This window comes from Pogoniulus pusillus, chromosome 8, assembly GCF_015220805.1.
Source record: "Pogoniulus pusillus isolate bPogPus1 chromosome 8, bPogPus1.pri, whole genome shotgun sequence".
Lineage (NCBI taxonomy): Eukaryota > Metazoa > Chordata > Aves > Piciformes > Lybiidae > Pogoniulus > Pogoniulus pusillus.
The window spans coordinates 4,962,350-4,978,115 of record NC_087271.1 but is presented as its reverse complement, the minus strand read 5'-3'; the positions used below and the strand labels follow the sequence as shown (position 1 = coordinate 4,978,115).

General features: G+C 43.9%; 1 protein-coding gene across 2 annotated transcripts in view; it reads left to right on the top strand.

Moving 5' to 3' along the window:
- Positions 1–15,766, top strand: part of COL11A1 (collagen type XI alpha 1 chain) — a 172,414-nt gene that overhangs the window by 64,873 nt on the left and 91,775 nt on the right. For both annotated transcript variants that reach the window (XM_064147071.1, XM_064147070.1), the window contains exons 9-14: positions 2,977–3,039; positions 4,951–4,992; positions 5,348–5,410; positions 9,070–9,144; positions 11,661–11,744; positions 12,116–12,172. In XM_064147071.1, coding sequence (XP_064003141.1) covers positions 2,977–3,039; positions 4,951–4,992; positions 5,348–5,410; positions 9,070–9,144; positions 11,661–11,744; positions 12,116–12,172 — 384 coding nt within the window. The remainder of the gene's footprint in view (positions 1–2,976; positions 3,040–4,950; positions 4,993–5,347; positions 5,411–9,069; positions 9,145–11,660; positions 11,745–12,115; positions 12,173–15,766) is intronic.

Sequence of the window (15,766 nt, the reverse complement as noted above, 5' to 3'; positions counted from 1 at the left end):
ATTTTCCTTTAGTTGTGCCAGGATCTCATTCATCAGTTTACCAGGCTGTGGAAGCTGCAAAACCCCCTAATATGACCAAGTCTGAAAGCCAAGTTAATTACCACTTGAATTTTCAGTTGGGAATGCCCTGAATATAGTAGGAAAGGAGAATTTTGTTTACAACTTCTGCTCAGTCTTCTCTTTATTTTCTACTCACAGACTCAAATCTTCAGTTTAGAAAGTATCCAATAGATGACAGCAAGTTCTGTGAGGTTCCTTTCCCTGCCAACCTTGAAACCCACACTTCTGTGTTTCATTTAGCACTTCTTTCTAAACCCTTTTGGGGTCATTGTATTTTTTAATGATCCTTATCAATGCAATGTGATACAAGGTGACTTTTCTTCCTTCTGGTGCAGGCAGGGACTCTGTGACAGAATGACACAGAAAATGTCAGATTATCTGCAAAGCAAAGAGCCCATAAGGCACCATTTGTGCATGCATTAAGCAAATGACAGTGTAGACTCTATCACTTCAGCTTAAAATGCCTTGGTGCAAAACTGAAGGAGCCAGGAAGCTTAACTTGGAACTCAGGCTCTGAGCTGTTCCAGCTTTATTGCAGTTCTCCTCTGCTGAACCAGAGATGGCATATCATTTTCCTGTGACATATGGATGTATTTAGAGCAAGTGCAGTTCAACTTTCAATAAAAAAGACAATCACAGGATATTAGGGATTGGAAGGGACCCAAAGAGATCATGGAGTCCAACCCCCATGCCAGAGCAGGACCATACAATCTAGCACAGATCACAGAGGAACACATCCAGACAGGCCTTGAAAGTCTCCAGAGAAGGGTGAAACATCCTCAGTGCCTAGACATTTTCAAAGAGGGATGGGGGCTTCCAAATGTGTCCATTTCTACAACCAGTTTTCATTGATGAAATAAGCCATAATTATCTGTGCCTCTGACCTTTTGGTTTTTATGAACCATTGCATCATTACTACTGAGATCTGTGCAAACCATGAATCTGTGTGTGATGGTTTGGGTATTTCCTGCCCCCCACACTTAAGAAAATCACCCAGACCAGGCTTAGTCGATCTGGAAATTGAATGAAGCTTTATATTTACAGCTTAGCACAAGATACAAGCAGAGATTTACAATATAGACAGAAATATACACATGAAAAAGGTAATACAGAAACACAGCAGCCCTCCCAGAAACCAGAGTCCCCAGGAGGGGCTCCCAACCACCCTTCCACCTCCTTTCCACCCCTCTACCTTACCTCAGACTTTGCTTTACGTTCAAGGTGAGTTTAGAAGATCAGCTGGAGGGGGTAGAAGGCAGGATTGGTTACACAGACAGCAGGTTAGGGAGATGTGATGGTTTGTGATAGTTTGGATGGTGAGAAGGGCAGGCAGCCAGAGCCAGAGAGCAACTGCATTATCTATGTTTGTGGTGTTGTTTTTATCCATCTCAGCAAGCCTATGAGTGAAGCAGACATCACCATTTTTCCCCATTCACAGCCTATCATCTAATTCTTCTCACCAGAATCCTCCAGCTAGCTTCAAACTAGCACACAGTGTTGTTTACTCTTGTAGAATTTCCAAGGACTGCTTTCAAATACTTATTTAATCCCAACAGAATTGAAAGTTTAATGAAGGGGAAAACATTAGCTTAGGTAAAGCCTGATGAAATGCCATTGTCATTGTTACCTAAACATGAGAGGTTTGGATTCTGTGATCCAAAAGCTCTCTGGCAATTCTAGGTCCTTATCCCAGGGTTAGCACTTGGCTAAGCTGCTGTTCACCAGAGTTAATGAAGAAGTGCAGCCCCAAAGCCTGGAGAGCAAACAACTGCCTTATCTATGTCTGTGTTCTTGTTCTTATCCATCTCAGCAAGCCTATGAGTGCAGTAGCCATCACCATTGATTCCCTTTCACAGCCTATCATCTAATTCTACTCACCAGAACATCTCAACTAGGCTCAAACTAGCACACTGTGCCTTTGGGGGGGTTGTTTCCAAAAGATTTCATCTTGAAATCCTGTTAACATTATTCTAACATTTTCACATGTCCAGGTAGTGTAAATACAGACTCAATCAACCAAAATCATAGCATTTCAAATTTGCATCTGATCAGAGCTGAGTTGAATTTCTGGTGGATATATTAGCAATTAAGAGAGAGCTTTCTGAAGAAAAGTGCATGTCTCAGAGATTTTTGGTTGGGTTTGCTTTTAACAGTCAGTTTCTTTGGGCTGAAAGTGGAATCAGTCTATGCTCTGCCTTTAAGCATAGGTTACTGACCTGTTCTAGCTACTTCTGTTCTCTTCATCCTGAACCCAAGCTTCCCATAGGCTTGATTCTAACAGAGTCTTGCAGTGGATGATGATTCATGTAATTAGGGGGCATACCTAGGTATCCAGGAAATATTAGTTAATGTTTGCAATGCCACATTAACTCCTTTCTCATTTATTTCATCAACTCACAGACTCTTCTCAAGACTAATTTCAATACTGTGAATGCTTAGAGAATCAGAAAAGGAGCTTGAAGTGTACTGTCCAGATGGGACAAAGGGATTTTTTTTCCCAGCTCACTTTAGGCTTGCTTAAAGGGATTTTTCCTTCCAGCTTACATCAGACTAACTTAACTCAGGAAGCCATGAAGAGCCCTTGTTAATTGCCCCAAATATGTCCATTTAAATAAGAGAAGAAACAGCTTTGTGACTTAGCTACAGAAATCCAAAATCCAGATGTGACTTATGGGATGCAAATTACTGGATAACTACAGATTTCTAATTAGGAAAAAATATGTGGGATTTACATCTTGCATTTCTGATGTTTTAAGTGTTTTTGATTGGTATGGTTTGTGCCTGCTGATGTGTTTTTCACAGCACCAATCAGTTCCAGCTTTAGCTTTCAGTTAGAGCATGCTGCAGTTCTTTATTGTACCAGATCTTTAGACCTTCTACTCACTGTCATTTTGGGGGCTGTTTTCCATTGGCCAGGTGACTGGACATGGGGCTTATGGAGAAAAAGGCCAAAAGGGAGAGCCAGCGGTGATTGAACCGGTAAGTATAGGTGTGGGTGAATTTTTCTGTAGCACTATGTATGTATACTATTGGTGCAGCATGAGCAAACCATGTTGGCCATGATAGGATGGCAGGAACCTTATCCATGCTGTCAGGAATGGTGTGGTCAGCAGGAGCAGGGAGGTCATTCTGCGCCTGTACTCTGCACTGGTTAGACCACACCTTGAGTACTGTGTTCAGTTCTGGGCCCCCCAGTTTAGGAGGGACATTGAGGTGCTTGAGCGTGTCCAGAGAAGGGTGACGAGGCTGGGGAGAGGCCTTGAGCACAGCCCTACGAGAAGAGGCTGAGGGAGCTGGGATTGGTTAGCCTGGAGAAGAGGAGGCTCAGGGGGGACCTTATTGCTGTCTACAACTACCTGAGGGATGGTTGTGGCCAGGAGGAGGTTGCTCTCTTCTCTCAGATGGCCAGCACCAGAACAAGAGGACACAGCCTCAGGCTGTGCCAGGGGAAATTTAGGCTTGAGGTGAGGAGAAAGTTCTTCACTGAGAGAGTCATTGGACACTGGAATGGGCTGCCCGGGGAGGTGGTGGAGTCGCCGTCCCTGGGGCAGTTCAAGGCAGGATTGGATGTGGCACTTGGTGCCATGGTCTAGCCTTGAGCTCTGTGGTAAAGGGTTGGACTTGATGATCTGTGAGATCTCTTCCAACCCTGATGATACTGTGATACTGTGTGATACTCTCTGAAAACAGTGTGGATGGTATCAAATGAGGAGAGTAGCCTGTTCAGCCTTCGCTTTTGATTACACAAAGGACTAACCACACTCTCATTAAGGACAGCTGATTTGAGAAGAGGGATACAGAGCCTAGATTTGCTCTTCAGGCCATTTACTAACTACTGCTTGGCTGTCCCTACAAAGAGAGCTTCCACTTGAGGCACAGGTAACTTTAATTACAGCTTTCAGCAAGATCAAGGGAGTCCCTCCGAGAGGTTAAATAAATGCTTCCATGTTTGACCTCTGCTAACACAATCAAACCCATCCCTGGAGGTCTAGGCTGGATGTTAGGAGGAAGTTCTTCACAGAGAGAGTGATTGGCATTGGAATGGGCTGCCCAGGGAGGTGGTGGAGCTGCCATCTCTGGAGACATTCAAGAAAAGCCTGGAGAAGCTCAAGAAATGCATGTCTTTTTTAAACCACTGCAGAACAGTTTAGTTTGCATCCATGATACTAAAGAGATAATCACTGCCAATCTCCAGCATTGTTCACTGCAGCTTACTTCAAGCTTGCTTTTCCAGTCCTCCTTCCCATAGAGAGCCTAAGGCAAGTGAGGACTGTGTATTTGTAGACTTTACTGGGATCTGAAATTTGGCCTAGCATCTGCACTGAAAAAAGGGGGCCAGAGGGTGCTGTAAGACCCACAACATAGAAATATTCAGAGTTGCACACTTCAGTTTCTTTAAGTTCTTTTGAACCAAGTAGAATCATAGAATCAGCCAGGTTGGAAGAGACCTCCAAGATCAGCCAGTCCAACCTAGCACCCAGCCCTATCCAGTCAACCAGACCATGGCACTAAGTGCCTCATCCAGGCTTTTCTTTAACACCTCCAGGGATGGCGACTCTACAACCTTCCTGGGCAGCCCATTCCAATGCCAATCACTCTCTCTGCCAACAACTTCTTCCTAACATCCAGCCTAGACCTCCCCTGGCACAATTTGAGACTGTGTCCCCTTGTTCTGGTGCTGGTTGCCTGGGAGTGCTGTGAGATCCCTTCAGCCTAGAAGTCTCTTGCTTGAAAAACCACACAACTCCCATTCCAGTTCTAGTACCCGTAGAGACAAGATCCCCAGGAAAGTTTGTCAAGAGAAAGTTATCATCTTAGTTCAGCTAAAAAGATTTTCTGTATAGCTCTCCAAGACATGACAGATTTATGATCTCTTTTCATCCCCCCTAGGGCATGCTTATTGAAGGACCTCCAGGACCAAGAGGACCTGCTGTAAGTAGACTAATCACAGTTTCCTTGTATTGCATTTAATTTATGCACTGTGTTTTGACATTAATGAGGTGACACAGTTAATAGTTATCCTAATTCCTAAATGACATGTTTAAATTAGCCTGTTTTGAAGAGCATAAGAAAGAGTCATCTCTCAACTTTTGAGTGACAGCATTCTACAAGCTGGGTGTGCTTGAATTTCAGACCTTTGCATGTTGATCTCTGTAAGGAGGAGAAGCGTGCCATCTGACAAAACACTGGATCCAAAGATGTGTTGGATGAAGTTTTCCAGAGAGAAAAAAAAGAGTTCCAAAACTCTGCAAGCATTCAGCATAATAATGTCCTTTATTTTCCACAGGGCCTTACAGGTCCCCCGGGTCTACAAGGTCCTGTTGGTCCTCCAGGTGACCCTGGTGAAAGGGTAAGTCGGTGAACAGATCACGCTGAGTATTCATGGTATGTCTTGCACTGCTTTCTACAAGAGTGAGCAAGTTAGATCCTGCTCTGACATACATACACACAAGCTGAGAAATTTCAGTGTAACTGGGACTGATTTACACAGCTGAACAAATGAAATGAGCATCTGGACAAATATTTCCGGAGCGGCAGGAATATGGACTGTAAATACAGGAAGTTAAGTTCCCGTTTGTATTTCTCTGGTTGGATGTTAATTACTGTAAAATAGAATAAAGCAAAAGGTACATCAGTTCACGTGGATTTAAAAGAAATCACCTGACCTTAGCTATAGTATGTAGAGGTAGAGAGAAAACAAGCTCTGCAGAGTCACAGTACATCTGGAAATCACAGGCTCACAGGATATTAGGGATTGGGATGGACGCAAGGAGATGATCGAGTCCAACCCCTCTGCCAGAGTAAGACAATACTACCTAACACAGATCACAGAGGAACACAGCCAAACAGGCCTGGAAAGTCTCCACAGAAGGAGACCCCACAACCTCTCTGGGGAGCCTGTTCCAGTGCTCTGTGACCCTTACAGTAAAGAAGTTCCCCCTTGTGCTGAGGCAGAACCTCTTTTGCTGCAATTTACACCCATTGCTCCTTGTCCTATCCCAGGGAGCAGTGAGCAGAGCCTGTCCCCCCACTCCTGTCCAGTCTTCAGATACTTATAAACATTTATCAAATCCCCTCTATGTCTTCTCTTCTCCAGACTAAAAAGCTCCAGGTCCCTCAGCCTCTCCTCATTAGCCATGCCCTCCTGTCCCCTCATCATCCTTGTAGCCCTCCGCTGGACCCTCTCCAGCAGATCCCTGTCCCTCTTAAACTGGGGAGCCCAAAACTAGACTGAACTGCAATGGTGAATGGTAGCTAATACTTAGATCTTGGCAGAATTTATTTGCCATATTAAATAAGATACTGCATAAGAACTCTATCCAGTCATAAATATAATTGAAATGAAAGCTATTAATTTAGTTTATTTATGTTCTCACCAACCTGTGCTTACTGCCACAGCTAACACCATTTCAAAACTAAATGTGTTTATTTGAGGAAAATATGCTACCAAAAAACCCCCACTTTGAGCTGTAGGAGTGATATTTTCCTGATGAGTCTAGCATGCTTGTGCTCTGTCTATACAACATGCTGAGAAGTTGCTATTGCTTCACTGAATAATAAGATAATGTCCAAATCCCAGCAGTGCTTCACCTTGGATAGTAAGTCAGCATCCATATTTCTTTACTGTTAAGTGAACTAAAGAACCTATTTTGTGATTTAAACTTTAAAAACAAGAATTTAAACCTACTGTGTGATGGTTTGGGTGTTACCTGCTCCACTGCACTTAATAAAATCACCCAGAGTAGACTCAGCTGAGCTGGGAATTAAAGAATGAAGCTTTATATTTACAGCTTAGCACAATACACAAGCAGATACTCACAATCTATATACAGCTACTGACAGAAACATACATGTTAAAAAATAATACAGAAACATAGCACCCCTCCCAGAAACCAGAGCCCCCAGGAGGGGCTCCCAACCACCCTTCCACCTCCTTTCCACCCCTCTACCTTATCCCAGAGTTTGCCTTGCGTTCAAGGTGAGTTTGGAGAATTGGCTTGGGGAGTTAGGAAGCAGATGGATTAGTTAGACAGCAAGTTAGGGAAAGGAGGAGGCAGCCAGAGCCTGAGGGAGTAACTCCATTACCTATTTTTATGTGCTTGTATCTGCATTTATGTTCTTGGTTTTATATATCTCAGCAAGCCTATGAGTGCAGTAGACATCACCACTGTTTCCTTTTCACAGCCTGTAGTCTAATTCCTCTCGCTAAAACATCCCAACTAGGCTCAAACTAACACATACTGTAAAGGAATAATTACTGCTACTAAACACTGATAGTCCTCAGTTTCCTAACTAACTGCTTACTGAATGCATCATAAGGAAATTCTTGACTAAACATGCTCCTGTCATGCAGCAGACTTCACCTGTTATTAAAAACAAGAAGCGTTGCACAAATTATTAATTACAGATGTCAATTACCAATCTGTGGCCATTTGAGCTGATTTTCTAGCTCAGACATAGAGGAGAGGTGAACATTCCAGGGATAGGCATTATAATGCCAACAATGGATAACTTAATATCATTTCATTGGAGCATCAAGAGCTTTATGTCTAGAGGCACAGCTTGTTCTTTCCCTGCCTCCAAGATCATCCAGTCCAACCTATCAGCCAGTCCTACCTAACCAACTAGACCATGAGTGATGCTGGGGGAGCTGGGGTTGTTTAGCCTGCAGAAGAGGAGGCTCAGGGCAGAGCTCATTGCTGTCTACAACTACCTGAAGGGAGGCTGTAGCCAGGTGGGGTTGGTCTCTTCTCCCAGACAACCAGCAACAGAACAAGGAGACACAGTCTCAAGTTGTGCCGGGGGAAGTATAGGCTGGATGTTAGGAGGAAGTTCTTCACAGACAGAGTGGTTGGCATGGAATGGGCTGCCCAGGGAGGTGATGGAGTCAGCATCCCTGGAGGTGCTCAAGAAAAGCCTGGATGAGGCACTTAGTGCCATGGTCTAGTTGATTGGCCAGGGCTGGGTGCTAGGGTTGGACTGGATGATCCTGGAGGTCTCTTCCAACCTGGTTGATTCTATGATTCTACTTGGTTCAAAAGAACTTCAAGAAACTGAAGTGTGCAACTCTGATTATTTCTATGTTGTGGGTCTTACAGCACCCCCCAGCCCCCTTTTTTCAGTGCAGATGCTAGGCCATGGTCTAGTTGATTGGCTAAGGCTGGGTGCTAGGTTGTACTGGATGAGCTTGGAGTTCTCTTCCAATCTGGTTGATTCTATGATTCTATGATTCCCCTGTTTTGGCTGCTGCTGCTTTTGCTGCTGCTTCACCACCTCTTGAACCTTTCCCCATCTCCCTTAAGGTTATTATTTTTTTTCTCTAATAATTTATTTCTCTTTCTACTGTTTATACTTACACTATAAGAGATACAATTTCATCTTTCCCTGACTTGCAAAAAAAATCTGTGTTGAGGTGAGTTTATTCTACCAGGGGAGGGATCCACCCTAACCAGGGACACAAACTCATGAGGACAATATAAATTTCTACTGTTGGATTCTGCCCTGATGAAATCACAAATCTTCTTTTAAATCTTAAATGTCTTTAGACAAGTTTGTGGGTTTACTTCATAAATAAAGGCTCTAGCTTCATCTGTAAGAACAGATTTCAACTCATGGCTGCAGAACTTTTGTTAGCCTTGGAAAATGAAGCCAGCTCAGAAGGTTTACAGGAGATTGATAGTGTTAGTTCTCTGTGTCAGAGAAACCAAATGCTGGAATACAGTGCAAATCCTGTGAAATCCTGAGCAGAGCTTCTGCAGTGGCTACTCTAGACTCCATTTGCAAATGTAATCTGTAAGTAAAATAACTAAAGAAATCAACTTTCTGCCCTATTGCTGAGTATGTTCCCCAGATTCGCTTCTCAGTCACCTCACTGATGATGAAGAACATTCCCAAACGATTTGCAAGAAGAATGTTAAACCTCTGAGTGCATCATGCACACCAGTGGAAGGGTTTGTGAGGTGTATGTCATTCAGCTGCCTTTTTCTTCTCCTCCCTTTGTTCTCTTAGGGTCCACCTGGTCGTCCTGGTCTCCCTGGTGCTGATGGTTTAGCAGGTCCCCCGGGTACCATGCTTATGTTGCCGGTAAGTTGTAAGAAGTGTGTAGTAGTTTCCTTTTGTCTGATCTGATTCTGTCTTTGGAGTAAGAGCTGATAGACAGTTTCTTGTATGGTGCAAGCATTTGAGGATCATATGGTAGCTTTTTTCCCCCTCAAAGGGAACATATGCTTTAGCTCCTGCCTGCCTGCCAGTTTGGAGCCTACATCAGTGTATTACAGTCACTGAGATGCTCCTTCTGTTTTCAACAGTATCTATTATTTGTTACTATATGTCCTAAACAAGGAGTTTGCTGTTGTGCAAAGTGTGTGTACTCCCTGCAGGCATCTGTGCTTTCAAGTCTTTTTGACATGGAAGATTTTAAGCATTCCATGCTTAAAATTGAGCTTCAGTCCTCTTTGAAAAGTCAGTGCATCCTTTGAATAGAAATACATGCACAGAGCCAGATTTGCTCCCAGTGGAATCAAAGCAAAACACCATCTGTTTCAGCAGGTGGAGGAACAAGCCCAAAGCTGTTAAAGTATCTTGCAGCTTTGTGGTATGAAAAGTTACTCTGTGCATGGAATTCATTATTCCTGAGTGTATGAGTGTGTATGATACGACAACGACTACCACTGCAGAGAATTGATAATCCAACTGTAAGTGAAAGGGCAGCACTTTGCTGAGTTAAGCAAAGTGAAAACCCTGGAGCTGTAGTTGCTGCAGTATCTGCTGTGGGAGGCAGGATCCCATCGGTATTGATGAGGAAAGGATGGGTTTGTGCAGTTAATTTCTCTTGATGAAATAGTCACTGGCAGTTGATACTGATAAGCAATGCTTGCACCAAGCTCTGCTGTCACAGCTGACTGTGACATGTATATTTCTTGGCCAATAATGAGTTGATGGAAAAATGCCACTGCCCCTCAGAGTCCTTTTTCCCAAATCATTCTTCCATCTGTAATTGCTGTGCCACCAGAGGAAAAAGCTGCCTTCTCAGCTTGCTCCATTAAAGGTCGTAAGAGAACTAATACTTAGCCTAGCAGTCACTTTGGCAAACCTCACTAACTGCAGTTTTAGATGTAAATGAGTCTCACCAAGTCAAGGGTCTCAGGAAGCAGACACTGGCTTCAGGTCTCCCAAATTCCAGCCTAGTTGTTTAACCACTCTCCAGACTTCTTTTCCATGCTTTTAAACCCCACTAAGAAGCCACTGTCCTTTTATGATGGGTGACCTGCTCACTGCCTTGAAAGCCATCCTTGAGGCCATAAAGGAGTACACAGCTGGAACTGAATCCAGCAGTGGCAGACTGCCTGATCATAGAGGTGCATTCAATACACCAAGTAACATGGGAGGCAGTTTTTGTGGGACATGTGACTCTTCCATCATCATATCTAGGGCTCAAATTCATTGCAATGGGTTCCCCTTGTCAGTGCATGCAAGACCATGAGTTTGGGTATTCTTGCTTTAAAAAGTATTTTGGAAGTATTGATTTTCCCCTACAAACCTCCTTTGAAATGGTAGAAGGCAACCATCAACAGAACAAGGGGACACAGTCTCAAGTTGTGCTGGGGGAGGCCTAGGCTGGATGTTAGGAGGAAGTTGTTGTCAGAGAGAGTGATTGGCATTGGAATGGGCTGCCCAGGGAGGTGGTGGAGGCACTGTCCCTGGAGATCTTCAAGAAAAGCCTGGATGAGGCACTTAGTGCCATGGTCTAGTTGACTGGCTAGGGCTGGATGCTAGGTTGGACTGGATGAGCTTGGAGGTCTCTTCCAACCTGCTTGATTCCATAATTCATGGTTCTGATTTAGAAGTCATCAAATGCTCCTTATCTGTGAGGATTTAGAGTGATAAGTTTTCCATCACTCAAAAAAAGTCCATTTTTATGTGCCTGCAGGAGAACCACCTCAGTTACTACACCAGCTCTGGGCTTGGGTGAGCAGCAAATTGTTGTGGGCAGTAAAAGATCCGTGGCCCTTGATACCCAGTGTGCCTGTGCCCACAGTTTTGAGAAGCTGTGCTTCTTTTTGCAGCTTAGTGCCTCTGCAGCATTGCAAAGCTTCTGTAAGCAGTTTGGTGAGCAGCAACAGCCCAGGAGTGCAGGAATGAGTACTTATGTTGTATTCTGTAATGAACTTTGACGTTGTCAGAAATGACACCTAAATTTTCAGTTTAGATGCCAAGTATTTTTCAACATGAAGTCTGTCTGAAATCCAATTGCACTTTTCCATGGGTAGCTACCAATCTACAGAGAATTAATGTTGATGCATATTTTTAATGAGGTTTTGCAGGCAGTTAGAGGCCAAAATAGACTCTGAAACTGACAAAATGAAAACCAGAATCTTACAGAGTCAAGAAAATGTTGGCTTAAAAGGGATTGCAGTTGTACTTCAACTCTAAACTGTTATCAGTGACTTCATACTGGATCCAGTGGCCTCAGTGCAGCAGTCAGTAGAATGAGCTAAAGCCTGAGCCCCTGTGCCTCTGAAGTGGCTTTCACAGTTGCAACAACTGGATTGGGTTATTGTGGTACGTTCTGAATCCTTTTCTTGTTCTGACACTTGCAGTTCCGCTTTGGTGGAGATGGTGAGAAGGGCCCAATGATCTCGGCTCAGGAAGCTCAAGCACAAGCTATTCTTCAGCAAGCTAGGGTGAGTGCAAGGAGTCTGCAAACAGAAAAGATTCTGGTTTATATCGTGCAGAATTCCCTTCTCTGGAGACTTTCAAGATCTGCCTGGATGCATTCCTGTTCCGACTGCTCTAGGTGATCCTGCTTTTAGCAAGGGGGCTGGACTCGGTGATCTCTGGAGGTCCCTTCCAACCCCTAACATTCCGTGATTCTATGGGAAGTAAAGAGCTCTTAGCACCCTCTTACCACAGTAGTTCTCCTTATTGACTGACAGCTGAGTCAGCGATGGGGCCTACTCTCTGACAGGTTATGGAGTTGTATTAGTGTGGAATTTGCATGCTGACTGGTGGCTTTTTCATGCTAACTGCTCTTTTCTTCTCTTTGTTTTCTCAGATCGCTATGAGGGGTCCACCTGGTCCCATGGGACTCACTGGCAGACCAGGTCCTGTGGTATGTAAACAAAACAGGAGCCATGAGTTTATGAACACAGTAACATATAGACCTCATTCTGGCCTCAGCCATGCCTCTGTATTTCTATTTACTTTGTTTGAAAAGAAGCTGGTAGACTTGAAGCCATAGTTTATATTACTGGACAAGGTCTGCAGTGCAACCTGACCACTAAATGATTTTTTGTTGTAGGTTTGGGAGTGTTTGGATAGAACACACTGGTAAACGTACAACAGAGGTGTAGAGTTCTGCACAAGTGATTCCCTCTGCCTCTACAGGCAGTAATCTCTGTAACAGCGTTTATGTAACATTTCTTGTGGGGAACAAGAAACTCTAGAGGAGATACCAAAGCAAGAGATGTGCAGAGTGGCCATGGCTCACTGTTTCAGCTGATATTTGTACCCAAAGTCTAGACGTGGGACACAACAGCTTTCCTGATGGCATGCAAAACAATTGTTCTGCACAAATAGGTTTGCTTCTGTAATACCTAGGAACACTTTAAAAGGACAATACTTACAATGAAAGGACAGAAGCAGTAGGAAGCTCAGCAAGCCAAACCCATTTAATCACTCTTGCAGTTGTCATTTCCTCCTCTAGGAAATAGAGGTTTTTTCAGGCTCTGCAGTCTGCTAAATGGCATAATTCAGCATTTACCATCTTATTAAAAGCTGTACCACAATATAAAGTATTAAACAGAGCAGCCAGGATCATTATCTTTATATTAGATCAGGGTTTTCAAATGTCCTGTCAGGTGATTGTATTTATCCTCTGTAAAGTGCAGCACAGCACCCGTGTTTGAAAGGAAATGTCATGTGGAAACTGTTTTGTCTGCTCTGATGGCATAAGTAGGTTGGCAAATAGTTGGCCTCTATAATTTTTATTTGTGGTGCTGGCCACACAGAATAATCTTAACATTTTTCATTAGATCAGGCAACCATCTGGTTGTCAAACACAAACAAGAGTGGAGTTGTGCAGCTGAGAACTGGAAACAAGTGCCTGCCAGGTAACCTAGAGAAAAGGGTGAGACAGGCTGCCATTGGTTTACTGGGTGAAGCAAACGTAACTGCAGGGATGTGCCACTCACAGCTACGGCAGCAGGCACAGAAACAGCAGGAGGAGCTGCTGGAGGACACCTGGGTTGTCTCCTTGCCTCACAATGCAATACCATTTCTTCCTAAAATAGTGCCCTTCTGTTCATGCCATTTGTGGAGATTTGGATGTATCTTAGATGTGATGAGACTGCAGTGTAAGAAATACATTTCCTTTCCCTTCTTTCATGCTTTTCTTCTTTACTGTGGTGCTTCAGCAACAGCCTAGAGCTGAACAGTAACAATCAAGTCCTCACAACCTTCTCTTCCCTCTCATCATCACCCTCCTTAGTGTGTAGTGTGTTAGTTAGAAAGCAGGAGAGGTAGATGGGCAAACCCAAGTATGGCATCCTGCTACTATCAACAGAAACCCTGACCAAGTGTTAGAAAGCAGGAGAGGTCAATGGGCAAACCCAAGTATGGCATTCTGCTACTATCAACAGAAACCCTGACCAAGTGTGAGAAAGCAGGAGAGGTAGATGGGCAAACCCAAGTATGGCATCCTGCTACTATCAACAGAAACCCTGACCAAGTTCCTGTCCATCTCATTGTGTGAAATTACAGTATCACAGTATCACCAAGGTTGGAAGAGACCTCATAGATCATCAAGTCCAACCCTTTACCACAGAGCTCAAGGCCAGACCATGGCACCAAGTGCCACGTCCAATCCTGCCTTGAACAGCTCCAGGGACGGCGACTCCACCACCTCCCCGGGCAGCCCATTCCAGTGTCCAATGACTCTCTCAGTGAAGAACTTTCTCCTCACCTCCAGCCTAAATCTCCCCTGGCGCAGCCTGAGGCTGTGTCCTCTCGTTCTGGTGCTGGCCACCTGAGAGAAGAGAGCAACCTCCTCCTGGCCACAACCACCCTTCAGGTAGTTGTAGACAGCAATAAGGTCACCCCTGAGCCTCCTCTTCTCCAGGCTAACCAATCCCAGCTCCCTCAGCCTCTCCTCGTAGGGCTGTGCTCGAGGCCTCTCACCAGCCTCGTTGCCCTTGTGCAGCAGCACAAGGAAAAGCAAGGCTGCCCCAGTGGCTCTTGCTGCTCTTCCTTTAGTGACCACTTCTAACAGCAAGGGAACCCTAGCAGGACATAATTACACTCTGTTGAAGGAATATTTACCATTTTAAGGTAATTTTCAGCTAAATATCCTACTAGAATCTCACTCAGTCCTCAGAAACTGAAACCCCAGCAGACCTATACAAGAGCAATTATTTTCTAAAGTAATTGTTCCAAAGTAAATAATTGATAGCAAGCAGAGAATTTGCCTCACAGACTCCTGATTGCTCATGACTGGGTTTGCAGTGCTTACCTCCCATCTGCTTAACAAACTAATGCACTGCTTACAGTAGTGCTGTAAATCCATTTGATCTATACAGACAAAATACCTGCAGAACTGCTGTAAGCAAGGAATTAATGTGTAAAGGCTGCTGTAATACTGACAGCAGTTTTATACCTTCAGCTGAGGTGTAACCTGTCCTCTTACTGATGCTTTCATGTTTAAAAAGCCTTCATGTATTTCTCTATACAAACAAATGAATATTAATAGTTATTTTGCTTCCAAGCCACCAGGAGGCTGCAGAAATCCAGCTCTTTGATCTGGTAGCGGTTTTGACCTGCAGTTCCAGAAGCAACTGCAGATTCTTGATCTCTCAACTATTTGTGTGCCCAGCCTATTCTAAGAATCAAATAGTTGGAGCTTTTAATATGAATTGTATTTTGTTTAATTAATTTAGCAGCCAGTAAGATACATTTAGAAACATAACAGGTATTAAAAGTCTTAAACATTGCATTGTAAAAGCCTCAGTCTAGCTTCGGGATGTTAGGAGGAAGTTCTTCAGAGAGAGAGTGATTGGCATTGGAATGGGCTTCCCAGGGAGGTGGTGGAGTCACCATCCCTGGAGGTGTTCAAGCAAAGCCTGGATGAGGCACTTAGTGCCGTGGTCTGGTTGATTGGCCAGGGCTGGGTGTTAGGTTGGACTGGAGGATCTTTGAGGTCTCTTCCAGCCTGGTTAATTCCACGATCCCGTGTGAGTTGAGCTTCAACAGAAGTAGTTCTCATGCTTAATTAGCATAGCATATAAATTTCTGCCTACAGATATTAAATGTAGTCAATTGTATTGATTAGAAACAAAGCTTACATGAGGGAAACCCAAACAGACAGTTCCTACTTGCCAAAGCCACTGTTCTCTCCACTGCCAGTACCAGCTCAGATTTTTCAGGTCGTTTAGGACTTGGTTTAATACCTACAAGACCAATGGGAATTGACACTAGACTCAGCTGAGCCATGAGACCTCTTGTTTCTTTGAATGAAGAATAGAAAACACTGTGAGTTTTCCAAGGCCTGCAGAATTTGTTTTATATTAAACAGATACATTTGGGCCCAACCTGTTTCAGAAGAGCAGAATTTCTTCTGCCCATAGTAGTAAAGTCTGGTATGTTCCTGCACCGAGCCTGCATTCTCTGTGAGCATCTCAAGATGTTTTGGGTTGTGTTTGTGAGATGCCTA